This window comes from Nematostella vectensis, chromosome 6 (genome assembly GCF_932526225.1).
Source record: "Nematostella vectensis chromosome 6, jaNemVect1.1, whole genome shotgun sequence".
NCBI lineage: Eukaryota > Metazoa > Cnidaria > Anthozoa > Actiniaria > Edwardsiidae > Nematostella > Nematostella vectensis.
In genome coordinates, this window is record NC_064039.1 from 14,773,453 (window position 1) to 14,800,739 (window position 27,287).

The 27,287-nt window shown below is 41.3% G+C and overlaps 2 protein-coding genes across 3 annotated transcripts; one reads left to right on the forward strand and one right to left on the reverse strand.

The window, feature by feature from the left end:
• LOC5515125 (histamine H2 receptor) lies at positions 1 to 2,721 on the reverse strand. The gene is made up of 2 exons (XM_032384851.2): positions 1,964 to 2,721; positions 1 to 1,730 (listed from the first exon to the last, which is right to left on the reverse strand). Exon 2 carries the CDS (start codon positions 1,442 to 1,444, stop codon positions 470 to 472), a length of 975 nt encoding a protein of 324 aa, XP_032240742.2. The 5' UTR covers positions 1,445 to 1,730; positions 1,964 to 2,721; the 3' UTR covers positions 1 to 469.
• A 7,630-nt stretch (positions 2,722 to 10,351) lies between these two features.
• On the forward strand, positions 10,352 to 12,796 carry LOC125567965. 2 transcript variants are annotated; one of them, XM_048729102.1, is made up of 2 exons: positions 10,352 to 10,977; positions 11,058 to 12,796. In XM_048729102.1, exon 2 carries the CDS (start codon positions 11,170 to 11,172, stop codon positions 11,950 to 11,952), a length of 783 nt encoding a protein of 260 aa, XP_048585059.1. In that variant the 5' UTR covers positions 10,352 to 10,977; positions 11,058 to 11,169; the 3' UTR covers positions 11,953 to 12,796. The 2 variants fall into 2 exon arrangements, with proteins under 2 accessions (XP_048585059.1, XP_048585060.1); XM_048729103.1 differs by having other exon boundaries at positions 10,352 to 10,944.
• Positions 12,797 to 27,287: the final 14,491 nt, after the last annotated feature.

The window sequence follows — 27,287 nt, forward strand, 5'->3', positions numbered from 1 at the left end:
TTATCAAAATGATAAAAGTACATATCCTCAATAACACATATAGTGTTATTGCATATCTTACATATAGTGTAATTTTGCCGATTTATATAAGTTATGTTTTATATTCTTAAGGCTCTCTTTAATTGATAGTGTAAAAGTCGTTTGCCTTTGGCATTTGAAATTTATCAGACCCAGATTGAAAGTCCCACCTGCGTATGCAGTTGTGTGATACAGCAAAAATTCGGATGTCATTTCAGAGCCAGCTTTAAACCTTCACTGCGCATGCTCTCTGGTGTGATACAGCTGAAATTCTGACGTCATATCAGACTCGCAGCTTCAAAACCTCATTGCGCATGCTCTCTGGTGTTTTGTCTCGCCAAAATTCTGCCGTTATTTTAATCGACTCCAAAATCAAGCAATTCCCTGCTTACTGATGTCATCAAAGTTCAATGTTTCAAAGACTTAGCTGTGGTACTGTATATCAAAGTCGTTACTGCGCATGTTCTTTATTGTTTCCCCGCTGCGATACCGAAGTCTCAATGTCGACTTCCCTGTTTAAACGTGAGCATGGCAGGAGGCGGACAATCACCTTCTTGAACTGCGGCATACGGAATGCGTACAAGTACGGGTTGATCCCAGAGTTCAAGAGAACGATGACGAACTGAAGATCTCTCAGCCAGTGGATCAGCTCGCAGTCACACGAGTGGCACAGATTAAGCATATAGATCATGACACACGCCGGGGTAAAGCACATGGCGTAAGCGACCAGCACGCTCACGAGCGCTTGGATCACCTTATTCTCGCGCGTCATCGTACGCAGTTTCATTTTACCTTCTTTTCTCTCAGCTGCTCCAGTCGGCTTACGCGCCTTCCACTGAGCGATCTGCGCACGCAGCTTCTTGAAGATACTCGCGTAAACAAACACAAGTACGCAGAATGTGAAGATGACCGCCGCGTTTGCAAAAATAAACGAATAAAATATGAAGCCGAGTTTGAAATAGACGAAGGATGCGCCGAGTGCGATTATCCAGATAAGTATAGTCGCGATGATTGCCCGTCTTCCTGTCAAATCTAGTTTGTATTTGACCGGAAAAACAACGGCCATGTAGCGGTCAAATGTGAGGGCAGCTAGACTGAGAATTGAAGCGGTTGTTAGGATGAAGTACAGAATGTGAAGGATTCTAATATCCACCACATCCACTTTAAGCACCTCAGTGAGATGAAAGACTGTTGAGACCGTGTCCATAAGAACCCCTACGATCAAGTCAGTTGTGGCAAGACTGAGCAAAAAGTAGTTAAAGGGCGTACGTAGCTCGTTGAAAGGGTCCCGTACGATAGCGTAGCAAACGATGAAGTTACCCGGGATCGTGATAAGCGTTAGTAGAAACGAGACGGTCGTGGTGAAGATGGATAGATATATTGGGGCGTAAACACCACCACACGTATTAGCCCCCATCGCAGGCATCTAGACGAAATATTTCGCAAGCGATATTACAATTAAAAGTTGTTCAGTTTCAAATTTCTTGACTGTTTTCCTGCCTGTCTCTTTACTGCAAACATTTTTCTTTCTTTTTTAATGAGATGTTTACTGTAACCAGGATATTGGCCAGTTCATCCCGTGCGTTTTCGGCTTTGTATCAACTTGCTGTTTTCGGTTTTGATAACCTTCCCAAAATTATTGTCGACAACTGACCAGATGATTCTTAGCGATTGAAGAAGACTTCAATGCAGTTGCTTGTAGCTATTAAGCTCTACAAATAAAGCGCAAAAAAGAACAAATAAATAATAACGCATACTCTTAAAACGTTTCTCGATACCCAGTGCTTTGGTGATGTAAAGAATCCGAAAAGTTGCTTAGAAACTTATATTCTTCCAAGGCAGTTAGCGGACTGCTTAATTTTGTACGACATTCAAAGTGAATTTTTATGCAAAAAAGAAAGGAAAATAAGAATGGAAGATTGATAAGGTAAAGAGTTATACTAACCTCAAATTTCACTCCAGCTTGTAGGTGCGCTCCTTGGTAATGGTTTAGCCGAAGTGATATAATTGCATCCCCAATTTACGAATCTAAGAATTAAGTAATTACCGTATAAAAAGAAAAGGAAATGCAAAGAAGTCGTATTTTTTTTTGCCTCTTGATATAAGCACCTGCCGCTGGGCGAGCTCTCCGTCTGCATAAAAAAAATGAAATTTCAACAGTTTTAATGCTTGTCACCTTTTCAAAGCCCAAAGAGCTTTTCAAAAGCCACACTTTTCTATCAAATAGAAATTTGTTAACTATTTGCCGGGTTACCATTAAACCAGCAACATTTTTGGACGTTACTTGTTGAGAGTTTTTTGGGAAAATAAGAACCTAACGATACCTTGAAGGTATAGCTAGCATCCTTTGGTGAACATGCTATAAAACCTATCATGGCATTGGCCTATTGTTCTGCCTAAACACTAGTTGTTTTTCTGCTTTTTAAAAACCAGAAAAAGAATAAATTAGGAAATAAGGTTACAAAAAGCTAAAAAAGGCTTTTCTAAATAAGAAAGGAAAGAAATATGGAAATGTTTAAGAAGTTGACAGGTAATCAGCGTTATTAAGACTGTGACTGCACCTTCATTGTTCCAGCTGCTTGAAAGCTTCTCGGTGAGCTCAGGTGAAATAAATATTTTATCACTTCACATGTCATGCTTCGAGAAAGTTATAATATATTTTTCCCTTTTGTGATGGAAACGTCGCAAGGGGCTACGATAGTTATTAACAATAAAAGGCAATTTGAACTTAAAATTGCTCGCTTCGTTGATAAAATAAAGTACTTTTATTATAATAGGCTTAAGTGGATATAATTGAAATAATCAGTTGGGCTAAAAAGCGAGATTGCTTTGCACCAACGGAGAGATATCTAATCTCGCCCGTTGTATCCGTACAGTAGTACAAAAAGAGGACAAAGGATGTTAAAATTACTTTATAGCGACCACTCTAGCATCTTACAGAACACTTGTTATATAGTGTGACCTCCATACTACGAACACGTACTTCATGGAGCATAATAACACTTACAAACAATGATTTGTTTATCACACCCAGCAGGCTTCGAATATTCTATGGGTTCTATCTATAACCAAGAGACGTGCTCTCTTACTATAACTCATTTGCTCGTTCCGTTAGCGCTGTAAAAGTCCGTGGGCACATTTCATAAAGCCCTGTGCAAACTGCCCCAGAACCGGCCAGCATTGGTGGCGAATTCTTGCTCGACTGACCACAAGAAAAAGGAAATGTTAGAAAGTCCATTTCCCATTTTGACATTTCCTTTTTTCTATAGTCAGTCAAGCGAGAATTCGCCAGCAATGCTGGCCGGTGCTGGTGCAGTTTGCACGGGGCTCAACACTCTTTAATTGGCTGCACTTCGAGATCAAACGAGTTCACTCAGAGCAATTTAATTTGCAATTCAACGACTTCTTTCTGAAAAGCGGCCTGTTGGTATGTATACTAGTAATCAGGCAACCTTTAGCACTGGCAGACGCCCATTTTACGCCCATTCTACGCTTAATGTACACATTTAGGGGTGGAAAATTGGGAAAAAGTCATAACAAGCTTTTTTAAATGTTTGTGTCTTAAATTAAAGGGGAACTGCCAGCTAAATACAACCAGGTCTTATATTTAGATGTAAAAACAAAAAATACGCTTAAGGTAATTCCCTTGAATTGCACTGCGCACCCCTTCCGCGCAAGTGGAGCGCGCTGTTTGTTCGAATTTTCCGGTAATATATAGATTTAGGCACTGCCTAAAAGCGGAGCCAGCATAAACACCTTTTGTGTTGACTGATCAAAGGTATTATTGGGGGATCTAGGATCCTGCTCTCTACTGAGATTTATTTATTGTACCAACCAAATGGATCCAGGCCTTATTCAATAATTTAAATTATGCAGTACATCAAAGTTAACAAACACAATTCCTGGTGTGGATATGGCTGTCAAAGTTGTCAAGAGTCTAATGGTAAATTCTTATGTCCCATCATAGAAGTTCCATTATGAATATCTTTTTTTAAATAAAAACAATACTCCCACAAGCTTTGCCCTTGTGCAGAAAATGTCATGGATGTAACAGCATTCCAAAGATTCAAAATAATATATTTAGACTGTTTAGATGCCATACTGTGATTTTTATGTATTGATTTAGTGGCGATTCTCTCCTTCATTGGACCGAATATTCAGAAAAATGTCTGGAAATTAAAATCCAAAAATATATCTCCTTTCATGCATTACATATTGGTGCACCCCACTTTACCATGTAGTGGCCTTAATGTTGGTGGCCTACTCCCAAATGAATGCAATGAAGAAAAAACAGATTGAAAATGCTAACTTCTAATTTCAAACCAAACCCTTTCATTGATCTATGTTTGGGGTAGAGAGGAATCAAAGAATATCAATTGACTAAAAAATAATCGACGGGAGAGGAGATATAAAGTGGATTGACTCGACTTGAAACGTTTGGTGACAAAAATATAACAGTAATGAAAATAATTTGATTGAGCATTTCTTGACATTCCCCCTTTCCCATTATCTTAACCCTTTCACCACCACAGGCCTCTAAAGAGGCCATGTCTTTGCTATCCAAGCTATGTGAACAGAATTCTATTATTGACAAATAACAAGGTTGTTGCTAGTGTTATAAAGTTTTAAGTATCTTGCCCTAAAAAACCCTTCCCCTCAATAAAAGTTCCATTAATGTACATTTGTAAAGCTACATTCTGACAAGCTTTGTTCTTGCGAAGAACAATGGATGAAACAGGATTTCAAAGATGGAATATAGTGTCAGACACAATTTTAAATAAGATGCAATGCTGAATATTTAATGTACCATTTTAAGTGGTGATTTTCCATCCCCATGGGAATTAATATCTACAAATATACATCCAGTAATGCATTATATTTTGGTGTTTTGAGAAACCCTGGACATAACTATTCCAATGAAATAAATCTAAACATCTAAAATAAATGTAATGGGCAAGAGACTTGGAAAGAAAATCCTAAAAAGAAAATATAAGTGAAGGTAATAAATGAAAATTTCTAATTTAAAAATGAAATCTGTTCATTAATTTATTTTTTGTGTAGAGGGGAAATAGCAAAGAGCATCAATTGCATAAAAATAGTCAACAGGGAGAAGAAAAAGGAAGAAATATGACTCTTCCTTAAATGTTTGAAAAGAAAATATAATAACAATAATGTGATAATTATATTCAGTATTTTTCTAAAATATCCCCTTTCCCATTATCTTTAGGTTGATAGAAAACTGTTTTCTTTACAGATTTATTATTTAAAAAGCAAAAGTTTGTTTAAAGTTTTATATTATATAAGTATCTTGTTCTAAAAAAACCTATGTGTGTGTACTGCTGAATCACATAGTAATGAACTAGTCATTTGCGCCCCCTCCCTTATGGTCCTGCAGAAGTCAGGGGTTAATGTGGGGTTTTAGACCACTTTTTAACCAGAATATGTCAAGAGGGGTGGTGGCATTGACTGTTTTTGACTCTTAACTTGGAAACAGGCTTTTAACAAAGTCTAATCCCCCACCCTTTCCTGGAACCATGGATGTGGAGGTATCAAATGACTAGTGAATAAGAACATCCTACTGTTCTCTTCAAGACATGATTTTTAACTCTCATGTCTTCCAGTCTTTAGCATTCATCTTGGCCCTCAGGTAGTTCCTGGTTCATAAAAGAGTAAAAACAATTATTTATTATTTCTTTCAAAACAATCCTTTTATCAAGCCATTTATAATCTAACTAATTTTCCACAACTATTTGAAAAAATATAAACACATGAGATGCAAGATGCAGACAATAACAACAATACATATTAAAAATAGGGTTTTTTTTTTATCCTCGGTAAGGAAAATTTCTCTTGTAAGTTGAAAAAGCTGCTGTATCTTCTAAGGATATGTATCTTCTTAGGACTAAGAGCACAGGATTAAAGACAAGAACGGTCTTCTTTAGCAGTATTTGACAAATGCAACACGATATTGGTTAGCCTTTATGAAACATCTCAACACAATCAATCTGCCCTGAAGAAGTCTTATTAAAGACGAATTCCATTTTTTGTTGTATTGTATTTTATTCAACACAATCAAGAATATAGATAAAAGGAAGAATGTCAAAACAAAACCTGTTATGCTCAAATAATTTGATTACTAAGTTAAGTACTCGCATTCTCAAAGCATACAAAAAGGACAACAAAAAGCCTAATAACTGTCAAATCCTCAATAGACAATACAAATCGTCCTCCGAAACTCACCTTGCATTGTTTTCTTTTTGTTTTTTTGGTCGCTTTCTTGTGGTTCTGTTCGCTTTTTAATGTGAACTGTTACTTGCTTAAATTTACTAGCTAAAACCAGATAAATCTTGGCGTGAATGAATGTTAGTAGATCTCCTCTAGTTGACTTTATCCTTAAGTCACAAAATTTGAGGCAAAATAAATAATCATCGTATAATCGACAAGAACTTTTTCCCTTGCTCCGTGCTTCTTGTATTTAGCCGCCATTTCAGGGCCGAGTGGGGCCTGGGAGTCGCGCGGCTGACTGACTGGCTGGCTGGCTGGCTGGCGAGTGACACCACAGGGTACCCGCGCGATGACCACAAAAACCAAGTCGCATACCTATACCATATTTCTATGCCTATGTGGCTACGCGCGCGGCCTGCGGCCGCGCTTGGCTCCGCTATTAAGTGCGCGCGCGCCACAGTTGTACAAGAAAACACAGCAAAAGGCGCGTGTTTTTTAACCTAAAATCGCTTTGACAGAAAAACGAAGTCGGTTACCCCCATTTTTTATTTGCTCAAATAGTTAAATATATACGGAAAATGATATACTGAAAGAAGAAAAAAAAGTTGGGTTGTAGAAGTTTTGTTATTTCTCTTAAAAGCCGTAAAAATACTTCAAAATGGCGCTTTTACCATATGAATAGTGGCGAAAACAATGTCTTTTAGTGCGATCTCTCAAAATGTGATTTGTTTTGAACATTAGCTACTACGGGTTATTGTTTAGGAGATCGGATTTTGGCAGCTAGAAAAACAGAACTTAATTTTCTAAAGACTATAGGCACTCTTTTTGAAAACTAAGAGTTGAGATATTTCCTCGCGCGATCAGTAAAAACGCGTCAACTCTACGCCCCTCTGTTGTGAAAACGAGGTCGGTACCCCCATTTTTTTATTACACTTTTTGAAAGCCCTTAACTTCAATATTGTTTATGCCAAGTTTTAAAAAATTCTGGGTTGTAGAACTATTTCAAGGGAATTACCTTAACGTAGGTGTTTTCGCGCGGTTATAATCCGTTTTCGAGAAATTCGACGTTTTGCCGCCATCTTGGATGTTTTGCTCGTCAGCGCATAAGCTGTCAGCGGTCGCTTTTGTGACGTACAGTATTAACAAGGTGGCGTTTGTTCCCGTCCTATGCAAATATATATTCTCATTTACGATTAACACTCGTAAACACTGTAAACTATGCTGCGAGTTGTAATCACCGAGGTTTCAGCACATCAAACTCAGAGACAAAGTCTGATGCTACTCCGTAGGACGCAGAACATCAATTAGGGGGAAACTGTTTAAAACAAGATCGAAAAAGTGTGATGTGCGACTTCATGTACTCAAACGACTGTTCGATAAGCTTACAACATAGAACTTATCGTTTGATCCGCCACAACTACCTGGATCCAAGTACTTTTCCACGTACTAGAAAAACTGTAAGTGATTTTTTGAAATATTTTGAAATACTGTTGTAAAAAGAAGGCATTTAGCAAATTGGAAAAAAAAGTCGATAAGAGTAAGTGTTTACATTAAGCTTTTTTAGCGAGGGAAATAGCCGATGAAGTAGATTTTTTTAGATTATTTTTTTATTTTATTTATACCCATTGTATGCTAGCTCTTACTGCCGAACAGACCTTCTAATAAAATTGTGTAGATGAACTGCTAAAAGTTGTGTATTTGATTGTATACTCTCGTCTCAGTGAGTCTTTGCATTAAAAGCTGTTGTAAAATGAGGGCCGTTCTTCGGGGATTGAACAGAGTAGAAGAACTGGTATAAAGAACCTGAAGGGTAACAGAATAAGTTACATGCTACCCAATAATAAGACAAAAAAATCTATCTGGGTATAGCAAGCATAATACAGTTTATATGTGGGCTATGTGTGCAGAATCGGAAACAACTCCTCTTTCCTCGAATTGGCTCAAATCTCTTGAAAATATTTCATAGTCTCGGAGAGTGTTGATACAATGAAATAATCAGTCATCAATTGTTTCGGAATTAAAATTGATGTCTGGTTTATTAGATGATTTGGCCAAAAAAAACTCTCAAAGTATACCAGATTCAATTCAATTCTTCAGTTCTGAAATACAAAACTCTACTAGAGACTATGATTAACATGCTTACTGGAATTAAAGCGCCAAATCATAAAAACAGGCTTTTATTTACGGTAAAATTCTTGTAAAAAGCAACCCTTTTTTTTTCAGTGCATTTCAAGTAATCATGCAGTAGAGAGCGTGCATGGTATGGTGTTCACCATCTTAGTAAAATATGAACAACTATAACAAATTTGGAATCACCATAACAGCATCAAGACTTCCCTAGTAAGCCTCACTAGTCAGCTCCCGGGACAATTTTTCTTTGTCTAGAAGAGGGGTCTTAAAGGAAAATAGAAAGAGGGGGGGGGGGGGGTTTAGAATGATAGAAATAGGGGTTTTATTTCAAAATCTGTCTCTAGCTTTTGGCACTTGGTGATTTTAGCCCCTAGTTAGCAAAGCTTTTACTGTGTTCACATAGTAGGTAGCACTAAGCAATAAGCTAATAAATGTTCATATAAAATAAGACAAGACAACTCCTCTCTATTTCTGCCATTTATTGGTTCAACAAAAGAATGAATAATATAAGATTTCTGCTGAGCATTAGTGCATTTCCAAGGGAATTGCAGCCCCAATCCAACAACCACCTCCCCCTCATTGACACACCCCAGGCTACAGGCAAGGGGTACACTATACAAAATCATATAAAAACTAGTTCAGAAGGGTTGATCTTTTTGCCCAATCTATTAATGATTGATGTTGATTGTGTTCAAGTAAAAGTCTAACACTCACCCATAACCCTAGGAGATCACTTCAAGCAATTTAGTGCTGTGTGAGATTCAGATATTTGCAATTTTATTGAAACAAGTCTGTTAGTATATTCCACATAGTCAAAATAATTGTAGATTCACATATATAGCACAGCTGCACAACCTTTTATTGTGGTGCAGGTGTGAAGCATGAAGTTATTCTTTTTAGGTTCTTCATCAGTGCAACTTGCATTTAAACATTCTCATATACTGGTAACATTTGATTGGACTTTTATCATGCAGAGGTGGGGAATGCAGTCATTAACCACATTCCAGAAAATGATAAGCAGCACATCACATTGTGATTGCCACCAAATGAACAAATAAAAAGACTGTTTGTACAATAGTATTTTAAGTTGCTAGCTTGATTCTTCATTTTTAGAGCATAACTCTAATAAAAAAAAACATTTTGCTGCTATCTGAGCATTGGCACGTTCTTAGCATGTTCTTAAAATTTGGTGCAAAACCCAGCCTGGACATTTTTATAAAAAAGGTTCTTATAAAAAAAGGAGTGTATTTTTTATAACTTACAGTACTTTCATATTATGAAAGAGTCCAAATACCAGCAGACAGTCAAGAGGCTATATTAAAACACTACAGTAGGCATCCATGAGTTCAAATAATTGTGTAAAAAGTAGCCAATAAAATGATGGTTGTACTTTATGGACTGAAGACCATTACAGCATCACTGCAGTATAAATTTTAAATAAAATATAATGTATAATAAAAAATAAATGATATATGAACTATTTTCAAAAAACGCCATTCATATTATAAAATACAAATTAAAACCATAGGCAGTCAAAGCTATTACAGTAACATCACTAAAGATATTTCGCAAAATAAAGAAGAATGAAAACCTGAAGTTTCTAAATAAATTCTCATATTAGCCTAGCGTATGAAGGATGCAATTTCGGATGTCATGTAACACAATTGACTTCAAAGCAAAGTACTAGAAATAAAAAATATAAGACAAGGAAAATTATTTAAGTTACCTGAATCTTCTGATTCATTTTCAAGTACTTAAAAGCTTATTTTACCCATTTTAAGGCTTGCAATAACTTCATTAGCAGCACGACAAAGTTTTTACGGCATATGTACACCGATTCCTCAGATCCATTGTCGTTTGGTTGTGATATGCTTGCTCTTGCATAGTTTCGAGCTTGAATGATTCAACGTGAGGTTGTTTGATGACACGTGGAATGAGACAAAAACAAATGGCTGCCACAAAGTTTCAGCGGTAATCTCAAAGAGCAACTTAGACCACGCCATCTTGTTCATACAGTACGTCACAAAAGCCACCGCTGACAGTTTATGCGCTGACGAGCAAAACATCCAAGATGGCGGCGAAACGTCGAATTTCTCAAAAACGAATAATAACCGCGCGAAAACACCTACAGCAAGCGTATTTTTTGTTTTTATATCTAAATATGAGTCTTGGTTGTATTTAGCTTGCAGTTCCCCTTTAAAGACATGCAAGACATGCTTTTAAATTTCCAAAAGTATCATTGGCTCAATCTATATAACAAAAGGCACAACATAACACCAAGATTATTGTTTTTGTATTGTTTTCTGATAGCTGAATTTATCCAAACATCATCAAGAAAAAATATTTTAATTTTTTTTTAAACTCTTATTAACTACTGTAATTGGGACTACAGGTTTTATGGACCCCTTTCTTATAACCTTGGGCAAATATATTTAAATACAATTTAAACGTATGGTACAATTACTGTAGAGATTACCGCTGACCACTCTCGTTCCCAGGACTATGGGACGGGTGGAAAAAACAAGATGGCGGACTAAAGTTGACTTCACGAACTATACACCGCTTCACTGGGTGTAATCCACCGGTTTTTACCCATTTATAGTCGTAAGAGTCTCCTGTGTTTTGTTCATTACCTCGTTCATGTTGTTCAAACGATTTATTGTTATCTATCTTATCTTTGTTAGAACGACTTTAACATCTTTGTCAATAAATCGAGTTGTCATCGAGGAGTATTCATCTTCATGTTGAAGTCGTTGGCTCACTAGTGATCTCCCAGCACCACAGCTACAGACAGCCATGGTCATAGTCCGGTGCTCCGTCCCAAACTGCGAGTTTGCCACCGACGACGTTTCTGAAGCCCTGGCTATTACCCTTCTTACGAATCACGGACTCGCCCACCAGATTACACCGCCTCCCGTCGCAAGACCTACCCCAGCGCCTGCTCCCCGTGGCCCTAAACTTGAGCGCCCAAAAGTGGACATTGGCGCATCCACCGAAGGATGGAATGTCTTCACTCGCCGCTGGCAAGTTTTTCGCACTGGATCTGGCATCGATGACGACTCAGCGCCTTCCCAATTATTCCAGTGCGCAGGTACTAAGCTCGGCGACAGTTTGTTGAAAGCAAACCCGGCTGCCGCCTCAAGCCTCTTGCAAGACCTCCTAGCTGCTATGCGATCCCTCGCCGTCATCCCAGTCGCAACGGGTGTCCTACGCGCCGAGCTGCTGCAGATCCGCCAAGAACGCGACGAGCCGTTCCGCGCATTCTCTGCACGGGTGTGCGGTAAGGCCGAGACATGCGAGTTCGAGGCAGGGTGCGAGTGCGGAAGAAACCTCGACTACACTGACCACATCATTCGCGATGTCCTGCTAAACGGCATCAACGACCCAGACACCCGCCGGGAGGTACTGGGTACCAAGAACATCCTTAAAACCCCCGTTAATGACGTCATCGCACTGGTCGAAGGTAAAGAGATGGCTCGAAACGCGCTACCATCGTCGTCCTTGTCCGCCATCTCGTCTTTCCGAAGGCAGCAAAAAAAACCCCTCAGACAACCCCCCAGCAGCCCCTTCGCAACCTGACAGGGCCAGGCAGGCTGCCTGCTCGGATTGCCGCGCTCTGTTCCACGTATTTTCGGAAGGGACCAGGGGCTGGAACAGCAAGCCACACCAGACGTGCATCACGTGCCACCGATCCCGCCGTCGCCGCCACCGGCCACAACAACCACCCCATGCCTGCAGTCCAGACAGTGGAGTCAGAGCCGATATCTCAAATTGCAGCGCTCCACGACAAAGAAGCCAACGCTCCCCCACAACACACGCCCACCACCCATGGCACTGTGCACAAGCCTACCGCTGTCACGCTTGATCACCATGTCTTCACCAAAGGCGAGTGGAAACGAGCACGCCTCCGCGCACACCCAACCATCCCGATCACCGTGTCGCTCGATAAGCAAACCACAACCAGACATAGCCACTCTGCACGCAATTTGTCTCTCCAAGCTGAGGCCTCGGCCATAGCGGACACTGGCGCACAATCTGACCTGTGGTCTCTCGCAGAATTCCTGGCATGTGGCTTCTCGCTGGAGGACCACTTCCCGGTAGGCCTTGACCTCACCGCCGCCAACTGCTCGCCAATCGCCATCGATGGCGCGTTCTTCTCCCGACTGTCGACGATCACTCGTGACGGTGAAGCAGTGTCTTGCCGCTCAATGGTATACGTAAGCAGCAGCGTCCAAGCCATGTACTTATCGTACGAGTCCATGCTTAACCTGGGCATCTTATCACATGGCTTTCCCTCCGCCGAGTCCCTGAAGAACCCAAGCGACGAGCACACCGATGACTCAGCCACCCCGCACATACCCCTGTCAGTCAACTCCACGCGAGCAGTCAACGAGGGCTGCAGCCAACCCGACAACACAGCGGGCACATGCTCGTGCCCCCAGCGTATCGCCGCCCCCCCCCCCCCCCCCCACACACACACACACGCCCTCCAAAGTTGCCATTCGAATGCACACCAGAGAACAACGTAAAGATGCGGGCCTGGCTGCTGGAGCGATATGCCTCCTCCACATTTAACACCTGCCCCCACCACGCGCTACCATGAAGGGGCCGCCAGTCGAGATCCACGTGGACCCTACCGCAACCCCGAAGGCATGCCACACCCCGCCAATACCCCCCTTCATTGGCAGCAACAGGTATACGACGACCTCCTACGTGACGAAGCCCTGGGCGTGATCGAACGCGTTCCATATGGCGAACCCGTGACATGGTGTCACCGCATGGTGATCACACGGAAGCAGAATGGATCGCCACGACGCACGGTCGACCTCTCGCCACTAAATAAATTTTGCCAACGGGAGACATTCGCCATGGAGTCTCCGTTCCACCTCGCGCGACGCGTCCCGATGGACACCTGGAAAACCGTGACAGATGCCTGGAACGGCTACCACAGTGTTCCCCTCCGCGAAGCAGACCGACCCCTCACGACCTTCATCACACCATTTGGGCGCTGGCGTTATACTAGGGCGCCGCAAGGCTTCCTCTCATCGGGAGATGGATATAATCGCCGCTTCAACGCCGTTCTATCGGGCTTTGAGCGCAAGGTACGTTGTGTCTACGACACAATACCCTACGACTCCGGTCTGGAACAGCATTGGTGGAGGACCATCGACTTCCTCACCCGCGTTGGTGAAGCTGGCTTCGTGCTTAACCCGGAGAAGTTTCAGTTTGCGCAGAAAAGCGTAGACTTTGCGGGCTTCCGCGTCCCGGAATTCACCATCGAGCCCCTCCCCAAATACTTGGATGCCATCCGGGACTTCCCTACTCCGATCTCTACGACTGACATCCGAAGCTGGTTCGGCCTCGTAAACCAAGTGTCGAACTATGCACAGCTACGCGACATCATGGCGCCATTTAAGCCTTTCCTGAGCCCGCGCTGCAAGTTCTCCTGGTCATCCCAATTGGAAGAGGCATTTCAGGCGTCAAAAGCGGCCATTATCAAGGCTATACGCCAAGGCGTGGAGATCTTTGACATGCAGCGACGCACTTGTCTACGCCCCGACTGGTCGCAACGTGGCATCGGTTACTTCCTGCTGCAGCAGCATTGTGAATGCTCTTCTGACGTCCCCGACTGCTGCCCTGGGGGATGGCGTATCACCCTGGCCGGCTCGCGCTCCCTACTCTCGGCTGAACAGCGCTACGCAGCAATCGAAGGAGAGGCCTTAGCCGTAGCTTGGGGATTAGAACAAACCAAGTACTTCACACAAGGCTGCGACAATCTCCTCGTCGTCACCGACCATAAGCCGCTCGTGAAGATATTCGGCAACCGCACCCTTGACGAGATCACCAACACACGTCTGTTCCGCCTAAAACAGCGTACCCTCCAGTGGCGTTTCGACATCAAACATCTGCCTGGGACAAGTAACCTTGCAGCTGACGCAGCATCTCGACACCCGTCATCCACAGACCCTGACTGTCACTCCTCAACGGGATCGCCGAGCACCCCAAACATGGTAGAAGCAGCACACATGGCATCCATTTGCGACGACACTCAGGACATCAGTACCATATCATGGCCCCTCATCGCACAAGAAACAGCCTCTGACACGTCGCTTAGCAACCTCCTTCAACATATTGAACACGGAACGACAACTGCTGACAGCCGCGATCCTGATCTCGCACCCTTTGGGCCCATCCGTGATTCTATCTATGCACATGAAGGGGTCCTTTTGTACCAGGATCGCGTCATTGTCCCCACCTCTCTCCGTCCCTGTGTTCTTCAGCACCTCCACGCAGCCCACCAAGGCACCTCGTCAATGGAGCAACGTGCTCGCACAATAATCTACTGGCCAGGAATGGCAAGGGACATCCGTGCCATCAGAGAAAGCTGTTCAGACTGCAATAGGAATGCACCATCACAAGCTGCCACCCCTCCCCTACCATCGCCGCCACCGTCTACCCCGTTCGAGGCGGTCTTTGCCGACTTCTTCGACTACAGCGGGCATCACTACTTGGTCGCTGGCGACCGCCTCTCAGGGTGGGTAGAAGTGTTCAGTTCAAAAGCGGGGACCACCCTTGCAGGCGCTGCAGGCCTGACTCGCCATCTACGCTGTCTCTTTGCCACGTTCGGCGTACCGGAAGAGCTTTCCAATGATGGGGGACCCGAGTTCACAGCAGGGGTCACACAGGACTTCCTCCGAGCATGGGGCGTACGCCACCGTGTGTCATCCGCGCACTTCCCCCAGTCTAACGGACAGGCAGAGGTGGCCGTTAAAACAGCCAAGCGCCTCCTTATGTCAAACACTGGTCCGACGGGTAGCCTCGAACATTACCGTTTCCTACGCGCTATGCTGCAGCTACGCAACACACCTGACCCAGACTGCAACGTCTCGCCCGCTCAGATTATCTTCGGTCGCCCACTGAGGGACACACTCTCTTTCGTCAACAGACTAGAGAAGTTCTCCAACCCTCACGTCAGACCACTCTGGCGCGAGGCGTGGGCTGCCAAGGAAGACGCCCTCCGCTCCCGTATCACGCGTACTGCTGAGACACTGAAAGAACATTCGCGCCCACTCAGACCGCTTGCCGTCGGCGAGAGGGTCTTCCTCCAAAACCAGCAGGGAAGAAACCCTTACAAGTGGGACAGGTCGGGAGTTGTAGTTGAGTCTCCAGGCCACGACCAGTACCGTGTCAAGGTTGACGGGTCCGGACGCCTAACCCTACGCAATCGTCGATTTCTACGGGCTTACACTCCAGCCTCTCCAGACATCAAGCCACCGCCCGCGGTAGCAACACCTCCACACCAACCTTGTCACACATCAGAGCAGCGACAACGGTCTCAACGCCCCCCAGCTCTGTCCCCACAAAGGACACCTACGACGACGCCCTCGCCGTCTGAGTTGGGATCACCAGAAAAGTCTCCCTTCGCGGACTCTGATCCAGTGGGTCCCGCAGCTCCCGCCCGCAACCCTCACTACAGCCCTGCCGAGTCGGCGTGTGCACCACTTCCCAACGAAGAGCCTTCAGTGTCCCCTCCGCAACAGGAGAAGGCAGCGGCACCGCAGCTGCACTCCCCACGTCCATGCCGCGCACGCCGACCGCCAAAACGTTTCGAACCCGAGACTGGTCGGTGGTACGAGCCGTAAGTCCGTCCATCTACGTTCGATCGTAGCCTCCCGGACTGGGGGGATGTAGAGATTACCGCTGACCACTCTCGTTCCCAGGACTATGGGACGGGTGGAAAAAACAAGATGACGGACTAAAGTTGACTTCACGAACTATACACCGCTTCACTGGGTGTAATCCACCGGTTTTTACCCATTTATAGTCGTAAGAGACTCCTGTGTTTTGTTCATTACCTCGTTCATGTTGTTCAAACGATTTATTGTTATCTATCTTATCTTTGTTAGAACGACTTCAACATCTTTGTCAATAAATCGAGTTGTCATCGAGGAGTATTTGTCTTCAATTACTTTATTACATTCAAGAAAAAAAGATGTTTTAAAGTAACTGACATGGTAACGGAGGTTACTAGCATAATGCTATTACACTTTATAAAAGAAAAACTAACTATTGCAGTCTTTTGAAGAGAAACTTTTGTAAGTATTTGAACAATATATCAATTGTAAGAAAAAAGCAAACTTTTACATTCAGACACTCACACATTTACATGCATTCAACGAGTACATTCAGACAAACACACATTTACACGTATTCAACGAGTACATTTAGACAAACACATTTACACGCATTCAACGAGTACATTCAGATACACACATTTACACGTATTCAACGAGTACATTCAGACACAAACACATTTACACGCATTCAACGAGTACATTGGGGATACACACATTTACATGCATTCAACGAGTACATTCAGACACACACATTTACACGTATTCAACGAGTACATTCAGACACAAACACATTTACACGCATTCAACGAGTACATTCAGATACACACATTTACACGTATTCAACGAGTACATTCAGACACAAACACATTTACACGCATTCAACGAGTACATTCAGATACACACATTTACATGCATTCAACGAGTACATTGAGACAAACACATTTACACGCATTCAACGAGTACATCCAGACACACTCATTTACACGCATTCAACGAGTACATCAAACACACACGTTTACACGCATTTAACGAGTACAATCAGACAAACACGTTTACACGCATTCCACGAGTACATTCAGACACATTTACACGCATTCAACGAGTACATTCAGACACACACATTTACACGCATTCAACGAGTACATTCAGACACACATTTACACGCATTCAACAAGTACATTCAGACACACAAATTTACACGCATTCAACGAGTACATTCAGACACACATATTTACACGCATTCAACGGGTATATTCACGGACAAACTTTTACACGCATCCAACGAGTACATTCAGACACACACATTTACACGCATTCAACGAGTACATTTAGACAAACACATTTACACGCATTCAACGAGTACATTTAGACACACACATTAACACGCATTCAACGAGTACATTCAGACACACACATTTACACGCATTCAACGAGTACATTCAGACACACACATTTACACGCAAACAACGAGTACATTCAGACACACACATTTACACGCATTCAACGAGTACATTCAGACACACACATTTACACGCAAACAACGAGTACATTCAGACACAAACACATTTACACGCATTTAACGAGTACATTCAGACACACACATTTACACCCATTCAACGAGTACATTTAGACAAACACATTTACACGCATTCAACGAGTACATTCAGACACACACATTCACACGCATTCAACGAGTACATTCAGACAAACACATTTACACGCAAACAACGAGTACATTCAGACACAAACACATTTACACGCATTCAACGAGTACATTCAGACACACACATTTACACGCATTCAACGAGTACATTCAGACACACACATTTACACCCATTCAACGAGTACATTCAGACACACACATTTACACGCATTCAACGAGTACATTCATGGACAAAATTTTACACGCATTCAACAAGTACATTCAGACACACACATTTACACGCATTCAACAAGTACATTTAGACAAACACATTCAACGAGTACATTCAGACACACACATTTACACGCATTCAACGAGTACATTCAGACACACACATTTACACGCAAACAACGAGTACATTCAGACACAAACACATTTACACGCATTCAACGAGTACATTTAGACAAACACATTTACACGCATTCAACGAGTACATTCAGACACACATTTAACGCATTCAACGAGTACATTCAGACACACATTTAACGCATTCAACGAGTACATTCAGACACACGTTTACACGCATTCAAAGAGTACATTCAGACACACACATTTACACGCATTCAACGAGTACATTCATGGACAAACTTTTACACGCATTTAACAAGTGCATTCAGACACACACATTTACACGCATTCAACGAGTACATTCAGACACAAACACATTTACACGCATTCAACGAGTATATTCAGACACACACATTTACACGCATTCAACGAGTACATTCAGACACACACATTTACACGCATTCAACAAGTACATTCAGACAAACACATTTACACGCATTCAACGAGTACATTCAGACACACACATTTACACGCAAACAACGAGTACATTCATGGACAAAATTTTACACGCATTCAACAAGTACATTCAGACACACACATTTACATGCATTCAACGAGTACATTCAGACACACACATTTACACGCATTCAACGAGTACATTCAGACACACACATTTACACGCAAACAACGAGTACATTCAGACACAAGCACATTTACACGCATTCGACGAATACATTCATTCAGACACACACATTTACACGCATTCAACGAGTACATTCAGACACACATTTACACGCATTCAACGAGTACATTCATGGACAAAATTTTACACGCATTCAACAAGTACATTCAGACACACACATTTACATGCATTCAACGAGTACATTCAGACACACACATTTACACGCATTCAACGAGTACATTCAGACACACACATTTACACGCAAACAACGAGTACATTCAGACACAAACACATTTACACGCATTCGACGAATACATTCATTCAGACACACACATTTACACGCATTCAACGAGTACATTCAGACACACATTTACACGCATTCAACGAGTACATTCATGGACAAAATTTTACACGCATTCAACAAGTACATTCAGACACACACAATTTACACGCATTCGACGAGTACATTTAGACAAACACATTTACACGCATTCAACGAGTACATTCAGACACACACATTCACACGCATTCAACGAGTACATTCAGACAAACACATTTACACGCAAACAACGAGTACATTCAGACACAAACACATTTACACGCATTCAACGAGTACATTCAGACACACACATTTACACGCATTCAACGAGTACATTCAGACACACACGTTTACACGCATTCAACGAGTACATTCAGACACACACATTTACACGCATTCAACGAGTACATTCAGACACACACATTTACACCCATTCAACGAGTACATTCAGACACACACATTTACACGCATTCAACGAGTACATTCATGGACAAAATTTTACACGCATTCAACAAGTACATTCAGACACACACATTTACACGCATTCAACGAGTACATTCAGACACACACATTTACACGCAAACAACGAGTACATTCAGACACAAACACATTTACACGCATTCAACGAGTACATTTAGACAAACACATTTACACGCATTCAACGAGTACATTCAGACACACATTTAACGCATTCAACGAGTACATTCAGACACACACGTTTACACGCATTCAACGAGTACATTCAGACACACATTTAACGCATTCAACGAGTACATTCAGACACACGTTTACACGCATTCAACGAGTACATTCAGACACACACATTTACACGCATTCAACGAGTACATTCATGGACAAACTTTTACACGCATTTAACAAGTGCATTCAGACACACACATTTACACGCATCCAACGAGTACATTCAGACACAAACACATTTACACGCATTCAACGAGTACATTCAGACACACACATTTACACGCATTCAACGAGTACATTCAGACACACACATTTACACGCAAACAACGAGTACATTCAGACACAAACACATTTACACGCATTCGACGAATACATTCATTCAGACACACACATTTACACGCATTCAACGAGTACATTCAGACACACATTTACACGCATTCAACGAGTACATTCAGATACACACATTTACATGCATTCAACGAGTACATTCAGACACACACATTTACACGCATTCAACGAGTACATTCAGACACACACATTTACACGCATTCAACGAGTACATTTAGACAAACACATTTACATGCATTCAACGAGTACATTCAAGGACAAACTTTTACACGTATTCAACAAGTACATTCAGACACACACATTTACACGCATTCAACGAGTACATTTAGACAAACACATTTACACGCATTCAACGAGTACATTCAGACACACATTTAACACATTCAACGAGTACATTCAGACACACACACACATTTACACGTATTTTGGTATTTCACACACCCGTACAACAACTGATCTTGAAAGCGTTATCAGGTTATCCCTCTGAACAGCAACGTAAAACAAGCAAAATGACAACAACATGTCAGAGATTTTATTTTTTTGTCGCTCTCTTGGGTAAGTTCGCAAGCCATTTGTTTCTTGTTGCCTTTTCTTGCGTGAAAACGGGGTTCTCTTCTTTGTCAAGGCTCCGTGCAAATAATTTTAGTGACCGATTTCCAGTTTTCAAATTTTTTTTTTTGTTTTTTTTTTTTCACAAACACTGCATTTCGTCAAGTTCCCAGGTCGGAAATGCCCAAGAGGACACGAGGGTAAAAGGGCTATATCCGGAACACCATTTTTGCTTGTTTTTTCCAACTTTGCAAAACACCCACTTTAGAGCTTTCTAGCTAGCAGCCTCTGTGGCGATCGAGATAATATCTCGATATTATATCTGCAATTATATTTGCTAGGAAACAGCTTTAGTTTCACTTTGATTTTATGCTTAATATCGCTAATCTAATTGCTAAATAGTTCTTTGACTAAAGCCAAACATTCTTTTACAAAGAAATAATCACCAAGCGAACTAAAAGGAAACCATCTTTTTTATATCATATTAAGCGATAATTACGCCCGGGTGGTGTTTTCTTTCTTTGTTAAACGCGTAGTTATCATTTCTATCGGTAAGTGTTTAGTGACCATTTCGTGTGACCTTTTCGTTTAGCTATATCACTATAGGTTTTGATCATTAGGCAAACATAAACATAAAAAATTAACAACATTAGTATTAGCTCTCCTGCAACGAACGTCGGTTCATCGAAACAATTCATAGCAGCTTTCGTGGCCTTGTATGGGATTTAAACCGCAGGTAGCCTAAGGTTTTTGAAAGCGGAAGATCCAGCTCCACATTGATTATCTCGGTGAACTGACGCGCGTGGTTGTTGCAGCAAGTCTGGAAGAAGGGAATTTATTCTGTTCAAAGCGGATTCTCCTGTACAGTTTTTGTATGGGCGAAAGACCATACAAAGTAGAACCCGAAAAATGTCACCACTAAAAAGGATAAACAGGATAAAGTTCTAATATTCTTTCAATACATTTTAGCGGAGCCCCATAGTTTAGAGAACGTGGCTATCGTAATGTCACACGGGAAAGTATCGCAGGGTGTCGGGGCTACGCTACTACTTGCTACGCGGGAAATTATTGCTTGGAGTCGGAATGCGCTAGTACTTGCGAAGCGGGAAATTAATACTAGGTGATGGGTTTCGCTATTTTTATAACTTTAGCATTTAAGTCAATTTACCGCCAACTTATGCCGGGAGTTGATGATGCGTTTTGTTTAGTTATGAGTCAACGGGATTTGGCTCCTCCCCAATTGTAGGCGGGTCCATATTGTTTTCAAGATACTCGTGAATCGTAAATCGAGCGCCTATGCCCGTTCCGTATTCATCAACCACCGGTAGAAAGTTGGTTTTGACTTCGGGAGCAGGTAACTCTAGGTATCGTTTAGGTCTAGTGAAATTCTAGTATAGCCAGAATTGGTATAAAGGAACCAAGTGCAAAAATGATTGGAATGTTGTCAATCATTGTGGTCACGCATGAAGATTGTCATGCGCACTAGTTCGGCAAGCATGAAGTGCGTTACCTCCGAAGTAAACAATAATCGTATAATCATTATGTAGGTCACGGCAAGTTCAAGGGTAACCCACTGGCATGCCTATGTTGGAATCTCGTTCTTCGAACACCCATTGGCTGAGAACCTTTATCCAAACGAAACTAAACGTTTTGCGGGGTGTCAGTGAAGGTCTCTCGTTTGGGCTTGCCGTCATTAGAGAGCATACAAAAGGGGTGCGGTACGATGCCCAGATATTCTTAAAATTACTTGTGCAAAGTAACGTTTGTAACAGCGACCAAGTAAACCCGGTACCGTCCCCACATCTCGTCTCTGTCGTTTGTTACAGTAAGCTATACGATAAAGTTCCGGTGGTTACGATAGGATATGCCTGTTTTTATTTTATTTTTCTTCGTATGATGTCTGGCTGATGTGCTATTCGCTTCCTTGATTGGTCAGAAAAAATACGCAAAAGTAGGGATTTGCATATAAAGCTACGGGAAAAATATTTATCAATAAATAAATTGATTAAAAATACACAGCTTCTATTAGTGTCTTTTACCCTAAGGATTTCATTTGAGTTCAATTTTCTAAGCAAGTCCCAAGGGGCCAGCAGTCGTGGGCTGCCTGTGGTTATTTCACACGATATTTTTTGGGTGTACAATATTTTCAGGATTCGTCCCTGCCTCGTTTTAATAGAAGTTATATCGAATTGCTATATTTCTTTGTACCGATTTACAGATTTCCACACCTACGCTGGAGTTCGCCAAATATTAAGGAGGAAATTTCCGATGATCGGAGGCCCCCCGGGGGGGCGTTTCCGGGTAAAAGTGATAGGGATGCTCGTCGGGAAATTCGAAAAATACCCCTAAAAAATACCAGCACACCAAAAATTGCTACCCTAAAAATACCCCAAAAGCCCTTAAAAAGCCAATTCTAAGAGAAAAGTCTATTTTTCCTCGGATACCTCCCTAAAAAATACCTGAGGCCCGATTTTGACCCCCGAGCCCACTACCTTTATGTCAGCGACAAGGTACAAGTCTCTGGGATAATAAATTCCTAGGGCGATTCTTATTGGCTCTCGAGCTTGCTTCAGTGAGCATGAGCGGAGGTGAATAGAACAATGGAAAAGCGTCACGACGCCTTTCACACATTTAGCTGCTTTAGCTTGCGAGCCCGCTGTGGAGCAAAGTACAAACCCGCAAAAGCAAAATACAAACTCGCAAAAGCAAAATAAAAACTAGCAAAAGCAAAATACAAACCCGCAAAAGCAAAATACAAACTCGCAAAAGCAAAATACAAACCCGCAAAAGCAGAATACAAACTAGCAAAAGCAAAATGCAAACTCGCAAAAGCAAAATACAAACCCGCAAAAGCAAAATACAAACTAGTAAAAGCAAAATACAAACTCGCAAAAGCAAAATACAAACTCGCAAAAGCAAAATAAAAACTAGTAAAAGCAAAATACAAACTAGTAAAAGCAAAATACAAACTCGCAAAAGCAAAATACAAACTCACAAAAGCAAAATACAAACCCGCAAAAGCATAATACAAACCCGCAAAAGCAAAATACAAACTCGCAAAAGCAAAATACAAACCCGCAAAAGCAAAATACAAACTGCAAAAGCAAAATACAAACCCGCAAAAGCAAAATACAAACCCACAAAAGCAAAATACAAACCCGCAAAAGCAAAATACAAACTCGCAAAAGCAAAATACAAACTCGCAAAATCAAAATACAAACTCACAAAAGCAAAATACAAACCCGCAAAAGCAAAATACAAACTGCAAAAGCAAAATACAAACTAGCAAAAGCAAAATACAAACCCACAAAAGCAAAATACAAACTCGCAAAAGCAAAATACAAACTCGCAAAAGCAAAATACAAACCCGCAAAAGCAAAATACAAACCCGCAAAAGCAGAATACAAACTCGCAAAAGCAAAATACAAACTCACAAAAGCAAAATACAAACCCGCAAAAGCAAAATACAAACTGCAAAAGCAAAATACAAACTCGCAAAAGCAAAATACAAACCCACAAAAGCAAAATACAAACCCGCAAAAGCAAAATACAAACTCGCAAAAGCAAAATACAAACTCGCAAAATCAAAATACAAACTCGCAAAAGCAGAATCAAAACTCGCAAAAGCAAAATACAAACCCGCAAAAGCAAAATACAAACTGCAAAAGCAAAATACAAACCCGCAAAAGCAAAATACAAACCCACAAAAGCAAAATACAAACCCGCAAAAGCAAAATACAAACTCGCAAAAGCAAAATACAAACTCGCAAAATCAAAATACAAACTCACAAAAGCAAAATACAAACCCGCAAAAGCAAAATACAAACTGCAAAAGCAAAATACAAACTCGCAAAAGCAAAATACAAACCCGTAAAAGCAAAATACAAACTCGCAAAGCAAAATACAAACCCGCAAAAGCAAAATACAAACCCGCAAAAGCAAAATACAAACCCGCAAAAGCAAAATACAAACTGCAAAAGCAAAATAAAAACTAGCAAAAGCAAAATACAAACTCGCAAAAGCAAAATACAAACTCAAAACCGGCCCTAAAATGAGTTAAGATACCGTTTTTATTCGTTTGCAGTCATTTTTATACAATATAGAGCTTTTCTATATATTTTTTATCTGTTCGGATTTGCTAGGCGAAATTACAGCCATCCGAAAAATCTAGTTACTCATCCCGAGGCATCCGAAACTCCTAGCGATTCTAAGATCCTTAAGCGAAATTTCTAGGTAATGTCCCTTGTATACTCCCTCCCGAAAATACTAGGTTTCCTTTTTTTAAAGCATGTCGGACGTAAAAATCTCCCGAAAATGGTGATGGTGGTAACAAAAGCAACTCCGAAAAACATAGGTGATCCAGCTCTCTTCCCGTGAAACATAGGTGATCTAGAAATACAAATTCCAAAAAAAGTAGATATTTCTAGGCCGACCCCGAAATCCGTAGGTGTTGCTTCCGAACAGATATTTGACCGAAAATGGTCGTTGGGTACCCTTGTTTACCACTACCGGTTGGCAACAAATATAGCAAAACCATCCTTTCTATAAACGATGACTAACTTCAAAATCTGGGATTGAATTTCTTCCAGCGTAAAATCATCGACTTTTCCTAATTTGTTAAGCGCGAATTAGATCGATCAGTGAAAGAGATCAACTCTTGTTCTTTCCGTTCACTATTTTGTTTGGACATGCGAAGTAAAGCCGGAACCAACAGATTCTGTTGGTGAAAAAATTGATTATCCCAGAGCCTTGTATCTTGCAAGGAATGAGATTGATCATTTCTGGAACTACTTACACATCTGGGGCACAGATGTCGCTTGTTTTTGCGACTTTACAGATCACAACTTACCATACGCTGCTGGCAATGTTTGCAAAGGTCACCTGCAGGCGTACGCACCAAGCTTGGATTATGATTTTAATCATAATAGCCATTAAAATTGCCAATAGCCCGTGTCTAAAGACGAACATTATTTCACGAAGAAATCAGTGCCTAGGTAACTTTGGGAAAACTTTCTTATTGTATTTATGCGATAACAATGGCCTGGGTGGAAACTTGCCAGAGCGCTATCATTGTCCATTAGTTTCGGCAGCTCTTGCCCATTTTAAAAAGCTACATCACCACAGATATGGTTGGATTTACTAGTGAAATATTAACTTTCCTCTACAATGGCAAGCGAAGTTCGACTGGAAACCCATCAAGTGTATATAACTCATGACGTCAGAAAATCAAAGAAAAGTCGGTCAAGACAAGACATTTTCAAAACACGATTACAAATATAACCAATATGCGCAGAGGCAGTTTCAAATCCAAACATCAATAGCTATATTTTGTTAATTATTAAGGTGAAAGTATAGGGTTTCTATAGTGACGCCACTTGTGGGGATGGCCAAATCGATAGGATGCGCTCACTAACTAAATTATGTAACCTGAATTAATTCGTGAGGGAAAGGGAATTATGAATATGTTATGAATATGGGGGGTGGGGAGGGAGGGGGGACTGAGGGAGAAGTAGAAGCTCATACTTGTGTCATACAAAGCATATGTCCGCACACTTTCCATCCCTTAGCGAAAATTCATTTCGTCTTGCTAGCAGCCCTTTGAGTTCCGGTGACTCGCGCGCATCATTCCTTAACCAATATTTGTCATTTTGTCATTTACCGTGTACGTGACATCCCGTGGAGAGGGCCTAACTGTGCTTTTGCTAATATTTGTGTAAAACGTGTTCTACCTTAGTTGAATTTTGCTTTAGGATATTATGTATCGGGTAATCATTAAGCTTTTATGTTTTGGTAACGAAGAAATCTTAGAAAACACGTCCACTTGTGGGAATATCAAAGCATCCCGCTTTTTATAATTTATTATAGTTATCTTTTGGCATTTGTCTTAATTTTATTGATTTTATCATTAACTCGAGTTTGTTAGATTTGACGTTTTCTTATAGCCTGATCAGCACTTTAATATAATGCCATATACTGCTTAAAAAAAGACTGCCCTAATATATTTCCAGAAAAGAAGTTTTGTGATTTTTAAATAACACTTTTAAATTAGGTTTTAACCCTAGAATATTTTTCATCAAGATTTTCTTAGAGATAGAATTTAAGCTTTAACGACTTCTCAAATTGATAGGTAAGTTCTTTTCTTGTTAAGTTTTAGCCAGTTAGCATGCAAATTGTTCGAAACGGTTTTATGAATATCAAACGGTCCAATTAACAAACAAAGCTTGCAATAAAAAAACATTAAACGAAATAAATAATATTGTGTGATTAGCACTGATTCAAAGGTGGAAAATTTTAATCTGGCAAACGCTCAGACACAAGTATCCCGTACGTATCATCCCTTGATGCATACTTGAGCGCAAACACCCTTTTGATAAAGGTCTACTGTCGTAGCGGGAATGTTGAAATGACAGGAAATATTTTTATTAGCCCGCTTAACAGGCGCTAGTTGCGTGTAAGAGACGGAAGAGCAGAGCTTAGGTAGACGAGCTAATTGCGCGAAAAAACGGAGGCGATAACGTGCAGGTTTCGGAGTATCGTGGGGCGCTTTTCCAGAGCCTTTTTAGGCTATATTTGTATGCAAAATATTTCCTGTAGAGTAAGACGTCAAAATAACTGTTAGAGATTGAAACCTGAAGTGATGTTTTCTAGCAACGATGTCGATAGCAAACCCTTTTACTGCCTTCATATGGA